Raw genomic sequence first — 19151 nt, 5'->3', positions numbered from 1 at the left:
GAAAAAATAAAATAAAATCCTAGCCTTTTGAATAAGAAAATTATATCCTCTCGTTAGCACGTTTTCTGCAAGCAGTAAACCACATATTGGATTGTTTAGAAATTCTCCCCTCTATTTTGTCTGCTCCTCTCTGTCTTTGGTGAGGCCATTCAGCTTGGAAAGAGTATGTGGGTTCCAGAGTATGTGTGCCCAACCTCTGATGAGCATTTATTTATTTTTTTAAAAAAGATTTTATTTATTTATTTGACAGAGAGAGACGGCCAGAGAGGGAACACAAGCAGGGGGAGTGGGAGAGGGAGAAGCCGGCTTCCCGCCGAGCAGGGAGCCTGATGCAGGGCTCGATCCCAGGACCCTGGGATCATGACCTGAGCCGAAAGCGGATGCCTGATGACTGAGCCACCCACGTGCCCCTCTGATGAGAATCTACATCAGCAAATGGTGCAGGTGTCCTGTGTTACTGAGTCAGAAACCAAGTTGATAGAGGGTGATGTTAGTAGCTGGAAAATATGGACTAAAGGGAGACGATTTGAATGGTAAGGAAGGAAGCAACAGTAAAACCTTGGTTTAGTTCTTCCTTGGAAGTGTGGTAATGACCGTGGAATTCAAGGTATAGTAGCCTCCATGAATCCCCAGTGGCTCGAGTGGATAGGAGCTGCTCAGCCCATGTAGAAAGTTGCTTGATGGAGATACTGCTCATGAAACAGAAGAGGAGATGGAGAGATTAAAAAAGAAAACAAGGCTTTATTTGCAGGGAGCAGAATGGGTCTTCAGATGGCAGGAGAGAGATAGAAGTGGTCATTAATACTGATGTGTAGAGGGTTAGGATCCTGACTAGTGGGGGTATTTATGCCTTTCTAACAGTCCTCAAGTCTACACCAGGGTCTTCTCATTGACGTTGGCCTTTGGCTGTTGGGCATGCTCTAAAGCTGCACACAACTTAATTTTAATCACGACTTCAATGATAAGAAGAGAGTGAGTCCCTGTGGCCTTCCTGCCAGCTGAGTTGTTCTCTCCAGAGAAGAAAGTGGGTCTGTGAAATTTAAATAACTCTCATATATTGAGTGCTTACTCTGTTACAGGCATTGTGCAGGACATGTGATGAATTGTTTCATTTAATCCTTGCATGGAATTTCTGAGCCGGATGTTATGTCCCCTGTTTTACTGCTGGTGCCAGAAATCATACTCAGCTCAGTATTGGCACCAAATGTCCCTCCTCACCCCTTTCTGTACGAACATCCTCCACCAAATGGCACATGGGGTGCTTGGCCTTGGAGAATTTGCTCTCACTTTTTCTTGCTTTTTATTTCCTTACCATTCTTATCTGCTTATGATAATATTTTCTACTTCTTGCCTTTTGTGGTTTACTTTTATTTACTTTTAAAAAAATTGTGATTACTTAAAAATCTAAATTTTAAATAGGATATAAATGTGTGATATTTGACACTCCAAACTGTGTATGGTTAGCCCTTGGTGAGGGATCATTTGTTTTGTTATCATTGAATTTAAAAAGTTAAAATGTGTTGGACATGTGGGCTGAATACCATTCATTGTAGATGCTTAGTTATTCAGTTGTCTACAATAGCCAAACACATGGTAGATGTTCAATAAATGATGAATGAATGAATGAATGAATGGGACCTAAGGAAAAGGTTATATGAATGCCCTTGTCATTGTTGTCTGCTTTCTGTGGGGTCACAATGCCACATAGAGTGGTTTGGTACTCTATAAATACAGAGTAGTACAACCTCTGTTTATACAATTAGACAAATCATTTTTATCATTCCAAGGCAAGAGTCTGTCATTCCTTAAGTCAAAGGTATGAAAGAAATTTCCTTATTTTGCACACAAAGATTCTTGACTGCATGTAAATACTGCTTATTTTTACTAATAAGGGAAGAATGATGTTAGTAATAATTATATCAAGTGATCATTCTTATTCCCCTTTTACTATTTTCCACATCAAACCATAACAGTTTTCTGTTCTGTGATTAGGTAAGAACCACAAGGAAAGTTTTATGAATTTAGAATCCTTTGTCCTTGAAAACACAGCTCAGTCTGTGTTGATGCCGGAGAGAAGATTTAGGCTCCCACTCTCTTCTCGGAACCCCATCATCTTAAATCTGTAGGATTTGCAAATGAAAAAGAAGAGGGATTTCAAAACAAACAGCCCCCTATGAGAAGACTGTCAACTTCAGGATGTGCCCTACCCCATTTCCATGCAGTGTTTCTCCTGCTGACCTGGAGGACTCCCCTGGCAAAGGCCCATCTCCATGTGTACTCCCCACCCTCCCTCTCCTTCCTTTCTTCCCTCCTTTTTGCCCCATACTTAAAGTCCAGAATACTTGGAAAGGCCATTGCCCTCCATCCTGGTGGGCTTAGGGTTTTGATCTGCTCGACCTTTGGCTGCGTTCTTGTTACCTATGTTGCCTCTGGCCTAGTAGACTGACCCCCGGGCCTTGACTCTCAGGGAGGTGCTGGCTCCCTTGACCACCTCCATTTGAGCTGCCATGGGCATTGGTGGGTGCTTTGCCACATAGAGGGGGAGATTAGAGGACAAAGTCCTCTCCTGCAAGGACCCACAGGAACATTTGAGCCATGACTTCTCTGCCTTCTAGTAATATCTATAGCTTCTCTTGCTCATTGTCAGCTAACATCCTGTGCTGACTGAGCTGCTGTGGGAGAGCCAATGTGGTGTGGGGGTCAAGAGCCTGCGCATGGTGTGCAGGCACCTGCATTTGGACCCCAGCTTGGCCTTTGTCAGCTCCTGAGGTTTGGATAAGTTACGGAACTTCTCTACACGTCAGACTCCTTCCTGGCAAAATGGAGGTGGTAATGGTAGTATAGACCTCACAAGAGTTTGAGGAGCCAAGGTCTGCAATTGGTTAGCATGGAGTCTGGCACAGAACAAACTTTAATCTTAATTTTACTGTCCAAAATGACGTCTATACTGAGTTTTCTTCCTTTGCGGTGACAGCTCTGTGATGCAGTCACAGATTTGGAAGTTTCTAGAAGCAGTGACGTTCTCTCCAGCAGGGCCCAGTCTGCAGTCTGGGAGCCTTCCTCTGATTGGGCTTCCAGTTATCTCATATCTAGAACCACACTGGGCAACTGAGATACCAGGGCACAGAGGGATTGGAATAGTTTGGGAATTTTGGTAACCAGAAAGGTTAAGTGAGAGAGGGAATGGGGCAGGGCTACTCACTGTGCAGGGGGGAACTACCTTCTCTTATTCTCAATTATACCATAAAGAGAAAGGATGTGGAAACTCAGGAGACTTTTTGTCTTTTGTCACCTAGGCTTTGATTCCAGAATAGAACTCTTGGAAATGTAGTAATAATAATAATAATAATAATATCTTTAAAAAGGGGTGACAGAGGAACAAGTGTTAACTGAAGTTATCATCTAAAAACGGACCTTAACCCAATGCTCAGCTGTTGGCTTCAACAGGCCCTTTCCTCAACACAGGCCAAATTCTGCTGAAAGGATTGTCCCCTATTTATACATGTCACCGTCCCACCTTTTATTACTTCCAATCATCATCTGCAGAATGGCTGGGATTTAAAACAGAGACTCCAGAGGATGCCATTTGAGCAGAAGCTCCTTGGCTGTCATCTTTACATTTGTCTCCTCAGAGAGGCTGATCAGTCCTGGGTTTGTTTTATTATTGTTGTTGTTGTTGTTATTGTTAAAGAGAGAGGGCTATGGAGGGGGAGCAGAGGGAGAGAGAGAGAGAGATTCTTAAGCAGGCTCCACACCCAACATGGAACCCGACGTGGGGCTTGATCTCACCATTTTCCCATGATTCTGGGATCACCACGCAGGTGCCTAGTCCTGTGTTTGAAAACAGGGTGGTTTGGACTTGGTCCCTCTTAGCCTGATGGTGCCTCTGCTAACAGTTCGGAGGTTATGTGGCTCATAGTTCGAACTGTCCAGTTCGGAATCACATCCTGGCTTCACGCTCTGCAAGACCCAGAGGGCGGAGTAAGTAGACGTGTTGCCTTGTCCTTCTCCCTTGCCCACCTAGACAGGCACAAACCACAGCATCACTTTGTTTGGTCACAGCATTTGTGTGGACAGAGCACAGTAACAGCCAGGATTTTACTCCTGGTCTTGGTCTTTCTTCCTTATGTCAGGCCACTTTTAGATCTTTAAGGCCATTGCATAATTCTCACTTCCATTTCTGACTAAAGAAATCTTATCTTTAGGACACCTTATGTTTTGGGCCCCATTATAGGGTTGCTGACTAGAACACTGTCCCAGGTCAGAGTGGCGACCAGGGTGGGATATTTTTCTGTGGCTGTCCAGAGCGGAGAACCAGAATGGCCCTTTCAAGGCCACTGTCTATGGAGACCGCTGCAGCCAGGCCAAGGGCATCGATCAAAGTGTCCAAGGCAGGTCCAGAGTCAAGGGTGAGGGTTGAGAGCCAAGAGTGGTAGAGATGCGGCCTTGAAGCTGGATCTGGGAGGGAACGAGTGACGAGAGTGCTGAATACCATGGGGCTTCTACAGGCCCGCTTTGCAGGTTAGTGGGGCACCCCGGAGATGGGGTAGACTGAGGCCCATGTGAACCATGCAGAGAAGATGTAGGCAGCCCTATTGTATCTGGACCCTCATTATGGCATTTCTGTGGTTGCTGGTAGGAGATAAAAAAGAAGGTTGGTTTGAGCCCTGAACCTTTATTACAGATAACAATTGTGACATCATGGTCTTTGACAAGGATTGCTGCTAATTTAAAATTTATAGTCCTTGGCCTCAGACTTGGAAGCTAATTCAAGGATACAGTTGTTTCAGCTCATGCCTCATGGCTCTCCGTGACTGCCATCACCCGGGTATGCCCTTTGAGTTGTTTCCTTTAGAAGTCACAAGAGACACACACTGACTCATTCATGTGCTCTTGCATGTTCCCCGGGGTCCGTCTCCCCTTTGCTAAGACCCATATATGAGTGACGTGTCAGGTCACAATGAAGGGTACGTGCTGTGGCAGGGACACAGAGCAAGCTAACTCTCCCAGGACGTGACTCCAAGCCTCTTGCATTGTCTTCTCACCTGCTGAGATAATTAGTCACCAACCTCACGGGGACTGCATTACTGTAGCTGTGTCTCAGTTTTTCCCCTAGTGGAGGGTGTTGTGGTATTGAATAGGAGCTGGTGAACTGGCCTTTGGCTCCCTACAACCCCACCCTTGAAGAATCACCACAATCTAGGCCCATGTCTCAGCGAGGCAAGACAGTGACTTAATTTCGCCAGTTTATCGAAGAGAATCCTTGGCTTTGATGAACTAACTCATGCTAGCCAAAGCCACAGTCTGTATTTATATGCCAGAGGGCCAGGACTGAATGAGATAAGACACACAATGTCCTTTAGAATCCGCACAGCACCATTTATGGGATTAATTTTAAAAAATCATATAATACTAATACTGATTTTAAGAAATTCACAAAGGAAATTGCTAGAGGATCTGAACTGTTGAGGGAGCTCTGGGGGACACGTCCTTCTGGAATTGATGGGCTTGGGTGTCATAATCAATGATCCAAAGATTATTTAATAAGAATCAGGTCAAAAAGGTTGTTTTGTTTTAAGGATTAGTTTTATAAATTTTGAAGTAGCATCTTGCTCAGGCTGTGCCGGAGACTCCCTGACTCATGTTTGCTCTTGCTACTTTTTTCCTGGGCTCTTTGCAGACCACCCCACCCCCTTCCATAATATTTGTTCTTCAGCACTCTCCTTTCCTGGTTTCCTTGGAGTAGTCCGTCTTGGAATTGAAAACCCAAGAAAACCAAAGAATTATGAAAACCTCCCTTAATTAAGTAATATATATTTTTAGCTTCATGACATCAGTGTTTTCAAGTTATTTCACACTGGTTTTTTTTTTTTTTTTTTTTTGGACCATTAGCAGAGAAGTAGCAGATTATTGAGTACAGGGTAGGGGCCATGGAGACAGATTGCCTGGGTTCAAATCCAGGTTCCAGGCCTCGTTAGCTGTGCAGCTTTGCGTGCACTCCGTCATCTCTCTGTGCTCGTTTCCTTCTAGGTAAGACGGAGACAGTGACAGTACCTACTCATGAGTAGTTGTTTGGATTTGGTATGTGTCTGGGCGCGTGTGGTAATGGGTTAATACATGTAAAGCCCTCAGAATGGTGTCTGGTGCATGCGTAACAGCTGTAGGGATGTGAGCCATTCCTGTGAATCTTTGATAATACCCAGAGCAGTGTCTTCATCTGGTTCTGGTGTGTTTCCTATTCCCATGTGAGGCCAGGTTATGTCGAGGGAGACTTCCTGCGGGTAGTGAATCTCCTCCATTACGTCTGGATCCTTTCCTAGTCTTACAGATGGGGTCCTCGCCTGCTTCGCATTTCCTTTCAGTTTTTCGGTCCATCCCGAGGTCTGTAAATAAAGACTGGAGTCCAGCCCCTTCTGCCTAGGGATTTCAGAGAAAAGAAATGAAAGGACCACCTGAAATGTCTGGATTAGGCCAATTATTTAAGTATTTTATAGGTGCCAACGGGTAACAAAGTGGAATTGCCTTCCTTTTGTTCCCCCTCGCAGGACCCTGGGTAATAAATACGGATGAATAGTGAGTGAAAAAGCCAAAAGGCAGTCGGTGGGCGGAGGCGGGAGGTGGGGGACGGGGAGCCATCAAGGAGCCCGGATAATCCACCACGGATCAGGGGTCCTGGGATAATCAGAAGCTGCGCGGGATGGGGCGGCAGCGTGGCTTTCGCAGAGAACACAAAAGGGGACCTCATGCCCCAGCTGCCAGGCCTTACCTGCACACCACTTCCATAAAAACAATCCTTCACCGAAGACACTCAGGTGACCCGACGAAAAGCAGCATGAGATGAATCCAGCCATCCTGTCCAATAGAGGGAAAATAGATTAAAAAAAATGAAAAGCCAAAACAGGGATTTTCAGAAACACTTAGCAACTGCTCTGATTACACTGGACACAGCTGTAATGTGCTGGGACGAGCATGATATATTTTAGCTCGCGTGGTAGCCGTATTTCAGGCTGATGTGGAATCTGTTGCTGAAACTGTCATGCAATCCATTAGGGCCCCTGAGTAAGGGCAGCCATTAATCAGACACGAGATCAGCCCGCCAGCCTCACGGACTCACCGATCTGAGTGGCTCTGACCTGACATCGTTTAAGGAGATGCTCATGGAGGCCATAAACATGATTCGATTGCCATTATCTTCATGTTGCATATTTGTTACCGTTATTCTTTGAGGACTCCAAATTGGATATTAAAAATTTATGATATATATAAAGGTTGGCGTGGAGTGAAAAAAGAGAGCTGTGGCAAATAAGTCCGTCTCATCCGTCAGAGATGTGGGAGCTGTCAGAGGAGCCTGGCAGGTATGGAGCTTGGAGAATTAGGAGGAACTCCACTGGGGAAACAGCTTCTCCCCTGGCCTACTTGCTAAATGGGATTTTAACTACATTTTGTTAAAAGAACAGAGTAAAACAGCCCCACTGCAGGAATCCCACGGTCAGTCTTTGATGACAAGCTAATGAAAGGGAGGGCAAGGGATCCTGATGGAAAATTAGTACTAACGTGAATTGAGCAGATGCCTGGGTCCAGAGAGTGATGTTTCTGGGTGCCTGGGGTGTCTCTGGAGCAGGGAGCCTGATGCCAGGCAGGAGTCCTCTGTGAGGAGAGAAAGCTCTCTACCCAAGCTGTGTGCACACACAACCCTGTCCACGAGCCATGCAATTCTCTGCGAACTGATGTTTGCCGAATTGAATATTTGCATGGAAACAACTCATACTTAAGGGGATCCATTTTTAGAGGCAGGTAATTCAGGGTAGAGGAAAACAACATTTCTGGGTCTTAGCTTAAGGAAGAGCAAAGGATTAATGAATGCATTCAACCTATATGAATGGGTTTCTTTGTGGTACACAGTACTCTGCTGAGCATGGGGGCCTCATACATTTTCCTATAAGTGGTTCCCAGTCTGATAGGAAAGATAAGACACGAGTCATAACTGAGGTGAGTACACCAAGGAGTTCCAGACTGACTTGGAGCACTAGGACTAGGTGAGCTATCAGAAAAAGGGAGAAAGGCACTGGGTTGGTTAATCTGGGAATGGACTTGGAGGAAAAGAATTTGTTAGACAATGACCAGAGGTTAGATAGAGTGGGAGGCACAGGGGAGAAACACGAGGATGAAATGATTATTATCCAAAGCCCAAACTGAGTACGAGAGCTATAATGAGGCTGAGACTCTAGTGTCTGACTGGTGGGAGGGTCAGGTGTTGGGCAGAAGTATGTAGAAGAGCCAGAGGAAGGCCCAGGTGGGAGGCAGGAGTGATCAGAGAGCTCTGGAAGAGGCCTGCTGAGGCTCAGGTATGCAGGTGACTTCTGGGGCTCAGGGGCAGGACACTCACCTCTGGGGACTGGAGTGTAAGGCAGAATGACTAGTTGCTAGGGTTGAAGGATTGGAGCTCATTCACATACTCAACGAACTCACTCACTCACCATTTATGGAGCCTTTATTATATGCCCAGCAGTAGATGAGGCTCTACAGATTTACAGCTGAATAGGACATAATTTCTGTACTCAAGAACCTCACAGATTAGTGGGGAAGATAAACATATAGGAGGTCATAATGCAATGCAATGCAATGGGTAGAATGGAGATACACACACATACACACACCACATATACACACATAGAGGGGTTCAGAGCCCAGGTTAGGACCAAGAGGAAGAGGTCTGGAATGATTTCCTAAAGGAGTAGAGTCTGAATGAATGCTTAAAAGGCATATAAGAAATTTCCAGGAGAAGTCATGAGAACCGATGAAATCTAGTTTTACAAGCAGAAAATGGGCGGAAAGGATAGGAATCCAGTTGAGGGGAACTGGGCATTCAGTCGTGAGGAGTTGGGCCACTGAGATGATCATAACTGGGTCATAACTCAGCAGAAGCCGGAGTTCCTCCACGGGCCTCCCTGTGTTATTCTAGTCCTGGGCCAACATGGGCTGAACTTCACTGAGGGGCCCAGACACCGGGCTGACCTTTAGGTCAAGTTCACAAAGATGTTCACAGCACACAGAAAGGCCATGTGGGATGGTTGCAGTTTATTCCTCCCTGAACTTCCTCAAGAGGAACGTGTGTTGGCATTGACTCAGGAAGGAGAGACCGGACACGGGACATCAGAAGATGCAATTCTAAGAGTTTCCAGAAGTGGAGTCCCTGTGCGTTTGTCTTGACTTTTGAAAAGAATTCTGTTACTTCTGATTCGCAAAATGAGTTTGAAAATATCAAAGATTTTCCCTGCAACGATTCATCTCTAAACTCATTCCCGCAAGTTTGAGACGCGCTATTTTTGATATCCTCAAGTCGGCTGGTGACACCACATGTGTGAGCTGACGGGTTCCACATCTGCTGGGGCCCTGGAACGCCGAGTCTGGAGACTTGGCTGCGCTCACCCTGGCTGTGGCTCCACGCGGAACCTTCTCTTGTTTTCTGAAGAAATTCTGAAATCACAGAGACGGAGAGGTGTAAACTCCCATTCATCACCGGGAGGTATTAACTAGGAAACCTAGTTATCTTTCCACTTAAATGGCAACAGTGTTAACCTTTTTTTTTTTTTTTAAGATTTTATTTATTTATTTGACAGAGATCACAAGCAGACAGAGAGGCAGGCAGAGAGAGAGAGACAGAGGAGGAAGCAGGCTCCCTGCCGAGCAGAGAGCCCGATGCGGGGCTCGATCACAGGACCCTGGGATCATGACCTGAGCTGAAGGCAGAGGCTTTAACCCACTGAGCCACCCAGGTGCCCTAACAGTGTTAACCTTTTTGTTGAGTCAAAAATCTCTCTTTTCTGGGGTAGGCCCCTGGAGCTGTTTTTAGAATGTTCCACATTTTCTGAGGGAGTCCTCCAGAGGGGGAAAAAACTGCTGAGCTTGCTCGCATAGGCACACAACACCAAAGCTTTAGCCCAAAGGAGGAACTGAATTCTTTGAAAGAGAATGAAAGATTGCCGTATGTAAGAATCAAAATAAAAATGTGAATGGCTGATGATTCACAGGGAAAGAGAGGTGAATCCGAAGTTTGTTTAAACCAGAGATTTTTGAAGTAGAGAGGCGATTAGTCTGAATTTCTCACATAATCTAATATTTATTTGAATGGTGGGCACCACATGAAAATGGATGCTTGACTGTCAGCAAGAGGGGGAAATCCCCTTGCAGTTTGAATGAAGGATTTTTACTTTTAACAGTTTAATTGAAGAGTTTTTCCTTCTATTTTATGGTGAGAAGAAGAGCCTTCTTAGAATAATAGATTTTTTAAAAATGCACCTTTGTTCTGACAATCACATTTGTAGTAAAATGTAAGGAAAAAAATTGCTTCCCATTTGCTTTTCCCCAAAGTTGGCCTAAATATCCAGCATATTAGTCAGAATAAAGCTGTTGAGAATAAGACACATGGAGAGAGTTAGTTCGTCATGTATCTTGGCATTCCTTCTGTCAGAACTGGTCACTCCAGAACAAAGTCAGACATCCGCACGGTGTCTCCTGGCCCCAGGAAAGGCCAAGAGCTGGCGGTGGGGTGGTCTGCCCTAAGACAGGCAGTTAGAGAACCCATGGTCTGTGGAGACTTTTAAGAACAACAAAACCAGCTCAAAGCCTTTCTGCTTCATGTTATTACTGTGACTGGATATGTGGAGTATCTACAGGGTTTACACACCCCTCCCTGCAGGGGTTGTGGGCTCTCTCCATCTGCCTGCCTCGATATGCCATTGTCTGCACCCCAGATGGGGCAGAGGCAGAAGGCGGCATTGGCTTCAGTATATAACAGGTTATAAAAACATCCTAAAATGATTCTATGTGTAGGATAAAGAAGCTCCTAGGATTTTATCTAACATGGCCATCAAGTGACTGGGAATGAAAATAGAGCTCGCTCCCGGAGAACACTTACTGAGCACCGGGTACTGGCTGGGGTTCATGGGCCACGGGTGAGGAACCAGGCACCATCCCTCCCCTTAGGAAGTGTGTGGTCTTTGGGTGGAGGGACAAAAATCCCACCCATTGGCATCAAGTTGCACCTGTGTCCAGTCTAAGAGAGGGCAGGTGGGGATTTTTGACTGCTTAGAGAGATCCAGAAAGATCTTTTGAGGAACTGGTCTAGTAGCTCTTCCAAGATTAGTTGTCATGCCAAGGACTAAAATCAGAATTTTTTTGCCTGCAATCAGCTAGAGTCATGCCCTCTTTTGAATCTTTAGAACAAAACCCATCTCGAGGGCCGTAGCCTACATCCTCTTAGTTATTGTGGAGCCGTCCATCCAGTGAGGTTGGGACGTGGTTGGAGAACATTCTGCCAACACTCTGCCAAGGGCCTCCTCTTGATACCCCTACTCTGGGCATGCCCCTTAGATCAGTGGCTCTCAGCCCTGCTTGTACATTACAATCCCAGAGCTTTTTTTTTTTTTTTGCTTTTTTTTTTTTTTTTTAATTTAAAAAATATCCCTGTCCAGGCCCCACCCTGGCCCAATTAAATCAGAATCTTACAAAGGTGGGGTGGAAAGGGGAGGACACACTCCACTGTCAAAAAGCCACCTGGATGACTCTAGCATGGGCCGGAAGAGAGAACTCCCCTGCCATCAATGAATACACTTAATTTCACTTAGTCTAGGAAGAGGAATTTTAAATTTTACCCTAAAAATACTTCAGAATGCGAAAAGAAACGCTTTGGCAAGAGGTGGGTGAGTGCTTGTGTCTGCATACACACGTGAAGGGTTTGGCACTTGGTCTCCGTGCACGTGGTATGCTCTCCAGCTCGGTGGCGCGTGCTGGAAACGCAGCAAATGGCTGGAGGGTAGAATGTCTTAGACTCTGGAATCAGGTTGATCGGGAGAGGCAGACCCTTCCAAGGGCCATGGAGTTCCATACAGAGGCAAATACACAGCTCAGTGGAGAAGCAGATTTCTGGCTTTCTCTCTTCGCTTCCAATTCTCCCCGTCTCCCTCTCCCCTCTCCTTTCTCTTCCACTGCTGCTTCATTCAACCTCATAAATTAATAATTCAGCTTCTTTGAGGAACCACCTTCAAATCTTAGACAGTGGGATTTCTTTTCTTTTCTTTTTTTTTTTGTCCTTTAAAAACATAAAAAGCATTGTGATCACCTTACATGTAAGTGAGATGGATGTATTTTTGCCACCAATGTTGAAAATATCTCCAGGCATCTGGTGTGTATGAATGTGTACACATAGTACATGCATAATAAACATATTCCACCTTATGAATATTTATACACAAGATACATATATATTGAATATAGACATATATATGTAAATAGTAGCCCTCGTAAACTATATGCTAACTGTGTTCCCAAGCATATGTATCATAGTGCACCAGGAATATAATGAACCTACCACCAAGTTTAGCCTATTTTGAGGTGGCATTTTCTGCAAAGTTGTTTATGGTAGGGTCTAGTTACTCTCCATGTATTTTTTTTTTTTTATCACTTCAATGTTGGTTAAGTACTAACTCAAAGTAAGGCACTGGGCATGGCAGAATTAAGAAAGATGAAATAGATGAGGTCCCTGCCTTCAAGAGACCTCATAGAGCGGCGTAAAATGCACTTACAAAGAATCGAAGAATGTAACGTTGTTCCTACCCATTGACCTCTTTCTGTTTTTCCTCCAGCTGCCTTTTATTTATACACTCCACTTTAATGTGGGCCCCATTTAAGATTCTATTAGCTTAGACCCTGATGTAGCTGCAGCGTAGGGCTCGAGGCTGTGAGAAGGACCATTACAGTTTCAGTGCCCGCATAACCACTGGACGTGAGTGGTGCTTACGCTCGCTGTCGCATGTAGCCCAATCCTGTAACGGCATTTTTATGTTACTCTGATTTGGCGGGGGCGGGGGGGGGGCAGTTTTGGGGGAAGGTGTCCTAGAAAGGCACCCGATCCCAGAGATGTTCCTAAATTTCAAAAAGGAAACCAAAACAGAGCAATGTCTTCTCCCACCAACTTCTTGTAACCCAGATGTCCCTGGCCGTGACATTCCACTTCCAAATTCCATCCCGTTCCCTCCCTGGAATAAGTAGCAGAGGCCTGTATTAAAAACAAGCAATACATCCTAAGATGGACAAGATCTGGATCCGTTTCCAAAATGACAGTACCTCGTCTAGCAGAGGAGCTCTGAGTGATACTTGTCAGCGGGCAAATTTCACTCCATGGAAGGAGAAACAATACACAAGGGCTGTCATCCCTGTGGCGCAGACGTAGACGCATTGTTTTCTCCCCCTCCGTCCGTACATCACAACAGGTAGTTCTCAGCTGTTTCTGTGGTGCCAGACATACATTTTATCTAAAGAGACAGCAGACAGAACTACCTGCTGCTTCCTGTGCGACTCTCCCTGTGTTTCTCTCCTTTTTCCTACTTCACTTGGGCTTTTTAAAATCAGCTGGCAGGGAGCCAGGAGCTCATCATTTTAATGCAGTGCAAAATGGAATATGCATAATTATATGCAAGCCATATGTGAGGGAGACAGCTCAGCTGTGAATTTCAGGAGGCCAGGGAAGGGAGAGCAGTTAGGGCTAAGATGAGATCAGAGCAGAGCAGGGTGCAAGTGTCACCCAAATGAATGGTTTAATGAGTGTGCTGCAGACACGCCTCCTCTCACCTACCTCTCCCTCTCTCCAACGCCAAACCAGAAACTGATGGAGATTAGAAAGCGAAGACTGTATGCAATCGGTATTGCTAATGGGTTCTGTTAATGTCTCCATTTAAACTTCAGCTTTCTTAATTAACAGTGTAGATCAAAATAACCAGTAACTTTTAACGCAGCTTCTTAATTAAATCTATTTTTTTACTGCATTCGATTGAAGAATCGTTGTTCTTACTAGATCACTGCTCCTTTCAGATCTTTATTTAAAAATCAAGGGGAATCAGTTTATCTCTGACAGTATTACAATGCAAAATATAACGATGCAAATTGCTTTTCTTATGGCCTTGCTATTAGAATTTTTTTTAAGTGCATTATCTAGAGATTGCTTAAGCATGCCAAAAAGTTTAAACACGTACGTATGTCATATAACCCTGAATGTGCCACGAAAAGTCGCGGGAAGCCCGAAGTGGTGGTAATTTCCAACCAAATTGCTTGATTTTGGTTTGCTTCGTATCATTTAAAATATTACACCACGATGAATTTGCATGTTCAAACCAAACTATGTAAAGAAAAATAAATCCCAAATTTTGATACCTAAAAGGCGTACTGCGTATTTAAACAAACTTCTTAATAATGTTGTTATTTCTGGATTCCCGTTTGTTTAATGATCTGAGCTGTTATGCTTTTAGCTTTTTTTTTTTCTTCCATTATTTGTAAGTCCCTAAATAGGCCATTATATTTCCCTTCAGGCTAGAGATGAAGATGGACATGCTGAAAATTTTCCCCAGCAGCACTATGCTAAGGAAACTCCAAGGCTTGCCTTCAAGAATAACAGCGAACTACTTGTAAGAATAACATACTTACAACAAGTCTAGAATGTTACTTTAGCACAGTGAAAACAGTTTTTGCAAGGGTTTGTTCATTATTACATAATTTATGAAGTATTATAGTTTTTCTGTATAGAGTTCTAAATGCTAATTCTGCTATCACTGAATATTAATGATAAGATCTCAAGTTGTTTGCAAATCTTTTATATCTGATTATAGAGCTTGGATGGCCCTGTCTTTATTAGCTTGTTTTGTATAGTAGTTTATCACCAGCCATTTGGAGAATGGCTAGTAAAGTTAAAAATACAGAGAAAGACAGTGGATATATGTAGCTTGGAAAAAAAAAAAAAACAAAACCCAATCCCACCACCTCTCCTCCTCCTACTTCCTAATTGTACACTATTTTAGGACACAACATGGTAATATTTTGTTCTGCTAGGAAAGACGGCAGAGTTGACACGCAGTACTCCCTTTAGAAGTCAAGTGTTCCTACATTGTCTTGCCAAGCTCGATCAGGCGCTTTCGTCTTTCCTATGTAGGAGAAGTCAAAGCAGCGACAGGATGCGGGGATGTTTACAAGTCGTGAGAGAGAGGATATCAGCTGTGACAGGGACTGTGTTCCAGCGTAGGGTTAATTTGCTGTTCATTTTAGCATTTACAGCAAGACAAGATGAAAAGCAAGCAGGAATGCCTATTATATTTCTATTAAATGAATCTGTTGGGCCCTAATGTTCTTGATTAGCTTTTGAAAATGAGTGCTCCGCAATGCATTTTTTGTTTACCTAAAGTAAACAGAGAATGAATTGTCATTTATTTAGAGATTTAAACACTGCTTTTGAAAATGAGGCTTTATGAGGGATCTAGCTATATTGTCCCTAAATGTTCTTTTCCCTTCAGTTGCATTAAAGCAAAACATTTGCTCCAGCTAAATGAAAACACTGAAAGACAATGAAAATACTCAGTTGTTACATTCTGAGGTAGTCTCATTTCTAGTTAGTTTTTTGGCCCAACACAGTTCGGCTCTGCCAGGTCTCCGCATTAGGAAATCCCACATGTAGCCGTCTTTGGACTTAGCACTGATACCAACTGTTCATGAAAAACAAGGTGTCCAAAGAGCAGGAGAAGAGAGAAAAATACCGTGCTTACCCATCCTAGCCACAGCCGCTAGATGTTCCCAGTGAGAGAACGCCCTTCCCTGGTCCGCGAACTGCATAACCACAATAGCGCCACTCACTCTGTGTGTCCTGTCCCTTTGACCCACCCATCCGTGGGCTGGTTTGCTGCTTAGAAATGCATTTTTTTTTTTTTTTTCTGAAAATTCAACTCACCTTATATTTTATCTTAGGGCTCTTAAACTTCCAGGTCCACTAGCATGACCTATTTTGGGGGAAACCTTTTTCATTCATTTCCGTTTTAATATTTCACTCTATAACTGTGGTTATCCAGCTGAAGACTGTAGGCCATGGGCCATTTATGCTATATTTTGGTATCAAAATGCTTTGGGAGTATCTAATTTCTTCTTAGAGAAATTGTTAAACAAGTAATATGCCATATTTGATTTTTCTTAAAAAAATATTTATTTGTAAAATGAATGCGCTTGGGTCCCCGTTGTGGTCAGTCTGTGTAGGAGGAACTAAGACATACATGTGAACATCTTTTCCATCAGTCTTTAGAGAAAATATATGTTTAGTCGTTGCTATGCTTCAACACAATATTGTGTTAGCAGTGGTTTTGAGAGATTGGTATAATCTTTGTCCTTCTTGTCACTGTTAGAAATGCTTTATTTTCATCAGTACTTTTCTGTGATAAAGGAAAAAGGGAGAGTAAAGAGAAAAAAAAACAAGTAAGCTTATTTCTCCAAGGAGAAATTTCATTTTTTTCAACTGCAGGAGAGGCAGTGGTGTTTGTGGCTGGTTATGAAGCCTGGAGAAGTTATGTTACTGTATGAAAGAGACTTGTACGTTCTTAAGAGAGGAATAAGAAGTCCTTGGAGTTTTCTTAGTGCAGCTTAGAGCAAATTTTTAAAGGTTTCACAAAAAAAGACTGCAAGTCCCGCTCCAAAGTGCTTTCTTAGCTTAGAAGCCATTTTGGGTAATTCCCTGCAGCAAGAGGCTTGGTGGGTTTAGAAAGCAGAGGAGCCTCGTGGGGGGTGTCAATGACCCTTGGGAGAAAGCCCTGGGGCCACAGGTTGCTTCTAGTCTCCCACACCATCAGGACACTGGGCTACGTGGCTAACGCTTTGGGCCACACTTTCTGACAGAGAGTGCCCCGGCTAGGTAGCTTGGACGCTGCCTCAGACTTTATTAGTGACCGTTTGTCGTCTCTGGTCTCTCCCCCGCACCCCCAGCCTCTGCTTCTGGGAAGAGGGTTAAGTAAGCACAACAGAAGCAAAGCAAAATCCACGCGCGGAATGCCCAGGGACGCCTAGTCAGAAGGCCCTGACAGACAAAGCACTGGCTGGTAGAAAGATCCGCTGTACGACTAGAGACCCCTGTAGGGTATTGATTTTTCCATTTAAATCCCAAACCGTGATACGTGCCTTCACACTTAACGTCCAACACAGATGACTCGATATATCGCTCGGTGGCCAAGATGCTTTGGTTGGTGGTTGAGCAGCAGCTTCCTTATGCTTTTTATTAATTTGGAAAATGCAAGGCTGTCAGGATGAGTGACATTAGATAAAGCTTGAGGACTGTTTGATAGAAACACAATTCAGTGTGGCCCCATCTACCTCTTTGATAGGCACACACGCGTGCGCGCGCACACACACACACACACACACACACACACACACACGCCAAGGTATTTTGCTGGCAGAGCTGAATTTATGACCAAGGCAAATAACTTTCAAGAAGAGAAGCTGTGGAAATTCACATCCCATTAACACTCCAGTGACATGGCTTGTGGGAGTCCCAGAGAGGGAACATTTAGAACAAGCTATAGGTGTCTAGCCTCTGCACCAAGCTTCACCTCCATTTCTGGTCCCTTTACCATTTTTGCCTCATTCTTTTGGGACGAGAAGGCCTTCTCTCCTCTTGCCCTATTACAATGCTCATATGGATGGTGGAAGTCATGTGTCGTGTAAGGAGGACCTTTACCATGTCATGAGCTCACACCTCACCATCCAGGACTTTCTCAGTTCTTAAAAGACAGCAGAATTTCAGCAGAAATACAGCAGAAGCTGGGTCCCCAGAGGGAGAAGACCAATAGCTAAAAGAAGAGGCATGTTGAGAGGGTTTGGGAGAAGGAATGGAAGGCACCCAAGCCTACTCCCCAGGTGTTCTCAAGGCCAGTGTCGAGAACATCACTGCAATTGAAGGAGGTCAGAATAGAGTCAAAGGACAGCAACAACAGCCTCGTGTAATCGGGTTGGGAAGAAAGTGGCTCTAGGAAGTCTGAAAGGAGAAATAAGAGAAAGGAAACTCAGGGGGAAATCAGACTGTTTTCCTCAGTTCCAGATTCCCAAGGCATCGCCGAGACATCGACTTTTCCTGAGGCTGTTAGGGGTGGGAGTCTTGCAGAGGGTGGGGGATAGAGTCTGCAGCTGGGAGGCTACATAAAAATAGCATCAAGGAAGAATTCTTTCTGGTCACTCAGAATGCCAGTGTAAGGAGAAGATGAGAAGCATTTTCGTTTTGTGGCCTGTGAGCAGAGGTGGTGGGGAGGTGAGATGCTTAGGCAGATCTTCTGTGGGCTGATTTGTCCATCTCATTTCCTTGGGAAAGTAGACAAAAGTTGGACATAGTCCTTAGGCAGAACTGCTTTGGATTAATATGTTGTTCAATTAGCAAGACATTATTGAGCATCTTCTGTATACATGGAATTATACTGCACAGTGCTTTGGGGGGGACACAAAACAGAAAAAGGCAGAGTCCCTTCCCTGAAGGAGCTTACAATTCAATAGGAAGAATAGGCCCATATAGTATTGTAGTCATCAGGAATGTGGGCTCTTAGGGCTTCCTGAAAGTTAGAATTTTGCCCCAGCCAGACTTTAACTTACACTGTATTACTCCGGGGGTATCACTAAGGATCATAAGTACAAAGGCTGGATCCTCTTGGACCTCTCTGAACCTCAGATCTTCATCTACAGCATGCGATAATAAAAGGTAATAACCTCAGAAAATAGTGTAAGGCTTGAAAGCGATGACATATTTAAAATGCCGGGTACCTAGTAGCCTTCAGTAAGTGTTAGCTGCTATTATTATGATTCTTCTTATTGCCATGATTGTTACCATTACCCAGTTGGCTGTGCCCAGGAGAGCACCAGCAAAGTTCTGGAGTACAAAGGAGGAAGAGATTATTTCCAAATACAGTAATTAGAGACTTAACAAAGGAGGAGGACACCTTTGATCTAGGCCTTAACATGGGTTGGATTTCCAAAGCTGGAGCTGAGGTGTAAGGGAAGGGGGCAGTCTAAGCAGAGGGAAATAACTTGGCAAAGACGAGGATGCAGGAGAGTATAGACCAAGTGAGCCACCGGCCGGTGGCCCCTAAGTTGAGCGGAGTATAGAGTCCTTGAAGGAAAAGGGGGTGAGCCAGCAGGCTGGCTCGTTTGCACAGGTCTTAATAATTGACAATATCCTATCAGGTTTGGACGTCAGTAGCTCTACTTCATGGAAATTCCTAGTGCTTCTGTGGATTTAAAGAAATTATTATGGAGAATCCCTAACATGCACAAGAGTAGAGAGAGTGATGCCATTGACTCCCCTG

General features: G+C 44.3%; 1 protein-coding gene across 2 annotated transcripts in view; it reads left to right on the top strand.

Moving 5' to 3' along the window:
* LOC111158285 (sine oculis binding protein homolog) overlaps positions 1 to 19151 on the top strand; it is a 161357-nt gene that overhangs the window by 80750 nt on the left and 61456 nt on the right. For both annotated transcript variants that reach the window (XM_022520220.1, XM_022520221.1), the window contains exon 5: positions 14364 to 14459. In XM_022520220.1, the coding sequence (XP_022375928.1) occupies positions 14364 to 14459 (96 nt within the window). The remainder of the gene's footprint in view (positions 1 to 14363; positions 14460 to 19151) is intronic.

This window comes from Enhydra lutris, unplaced genomic scaffold, assembly GCF_002288905.1.
Source record: "Enhydra lutris kenyoni isolate GAN:26980312 unplaced genomic scaffold, ASM228890v2 scaffoldscaffold58, whole genome shotgun sequence".
In the NCBI taxonomy this organism is placed as follows: Eukaryota; Metazoa; Chordata; class Mammalia; order Carnivora; family Mustelidae; genus Enhydra; species Enhydra lutris.
This window is presented reverse-complemented; position numbering and strand designations above follow the sequence as displayed.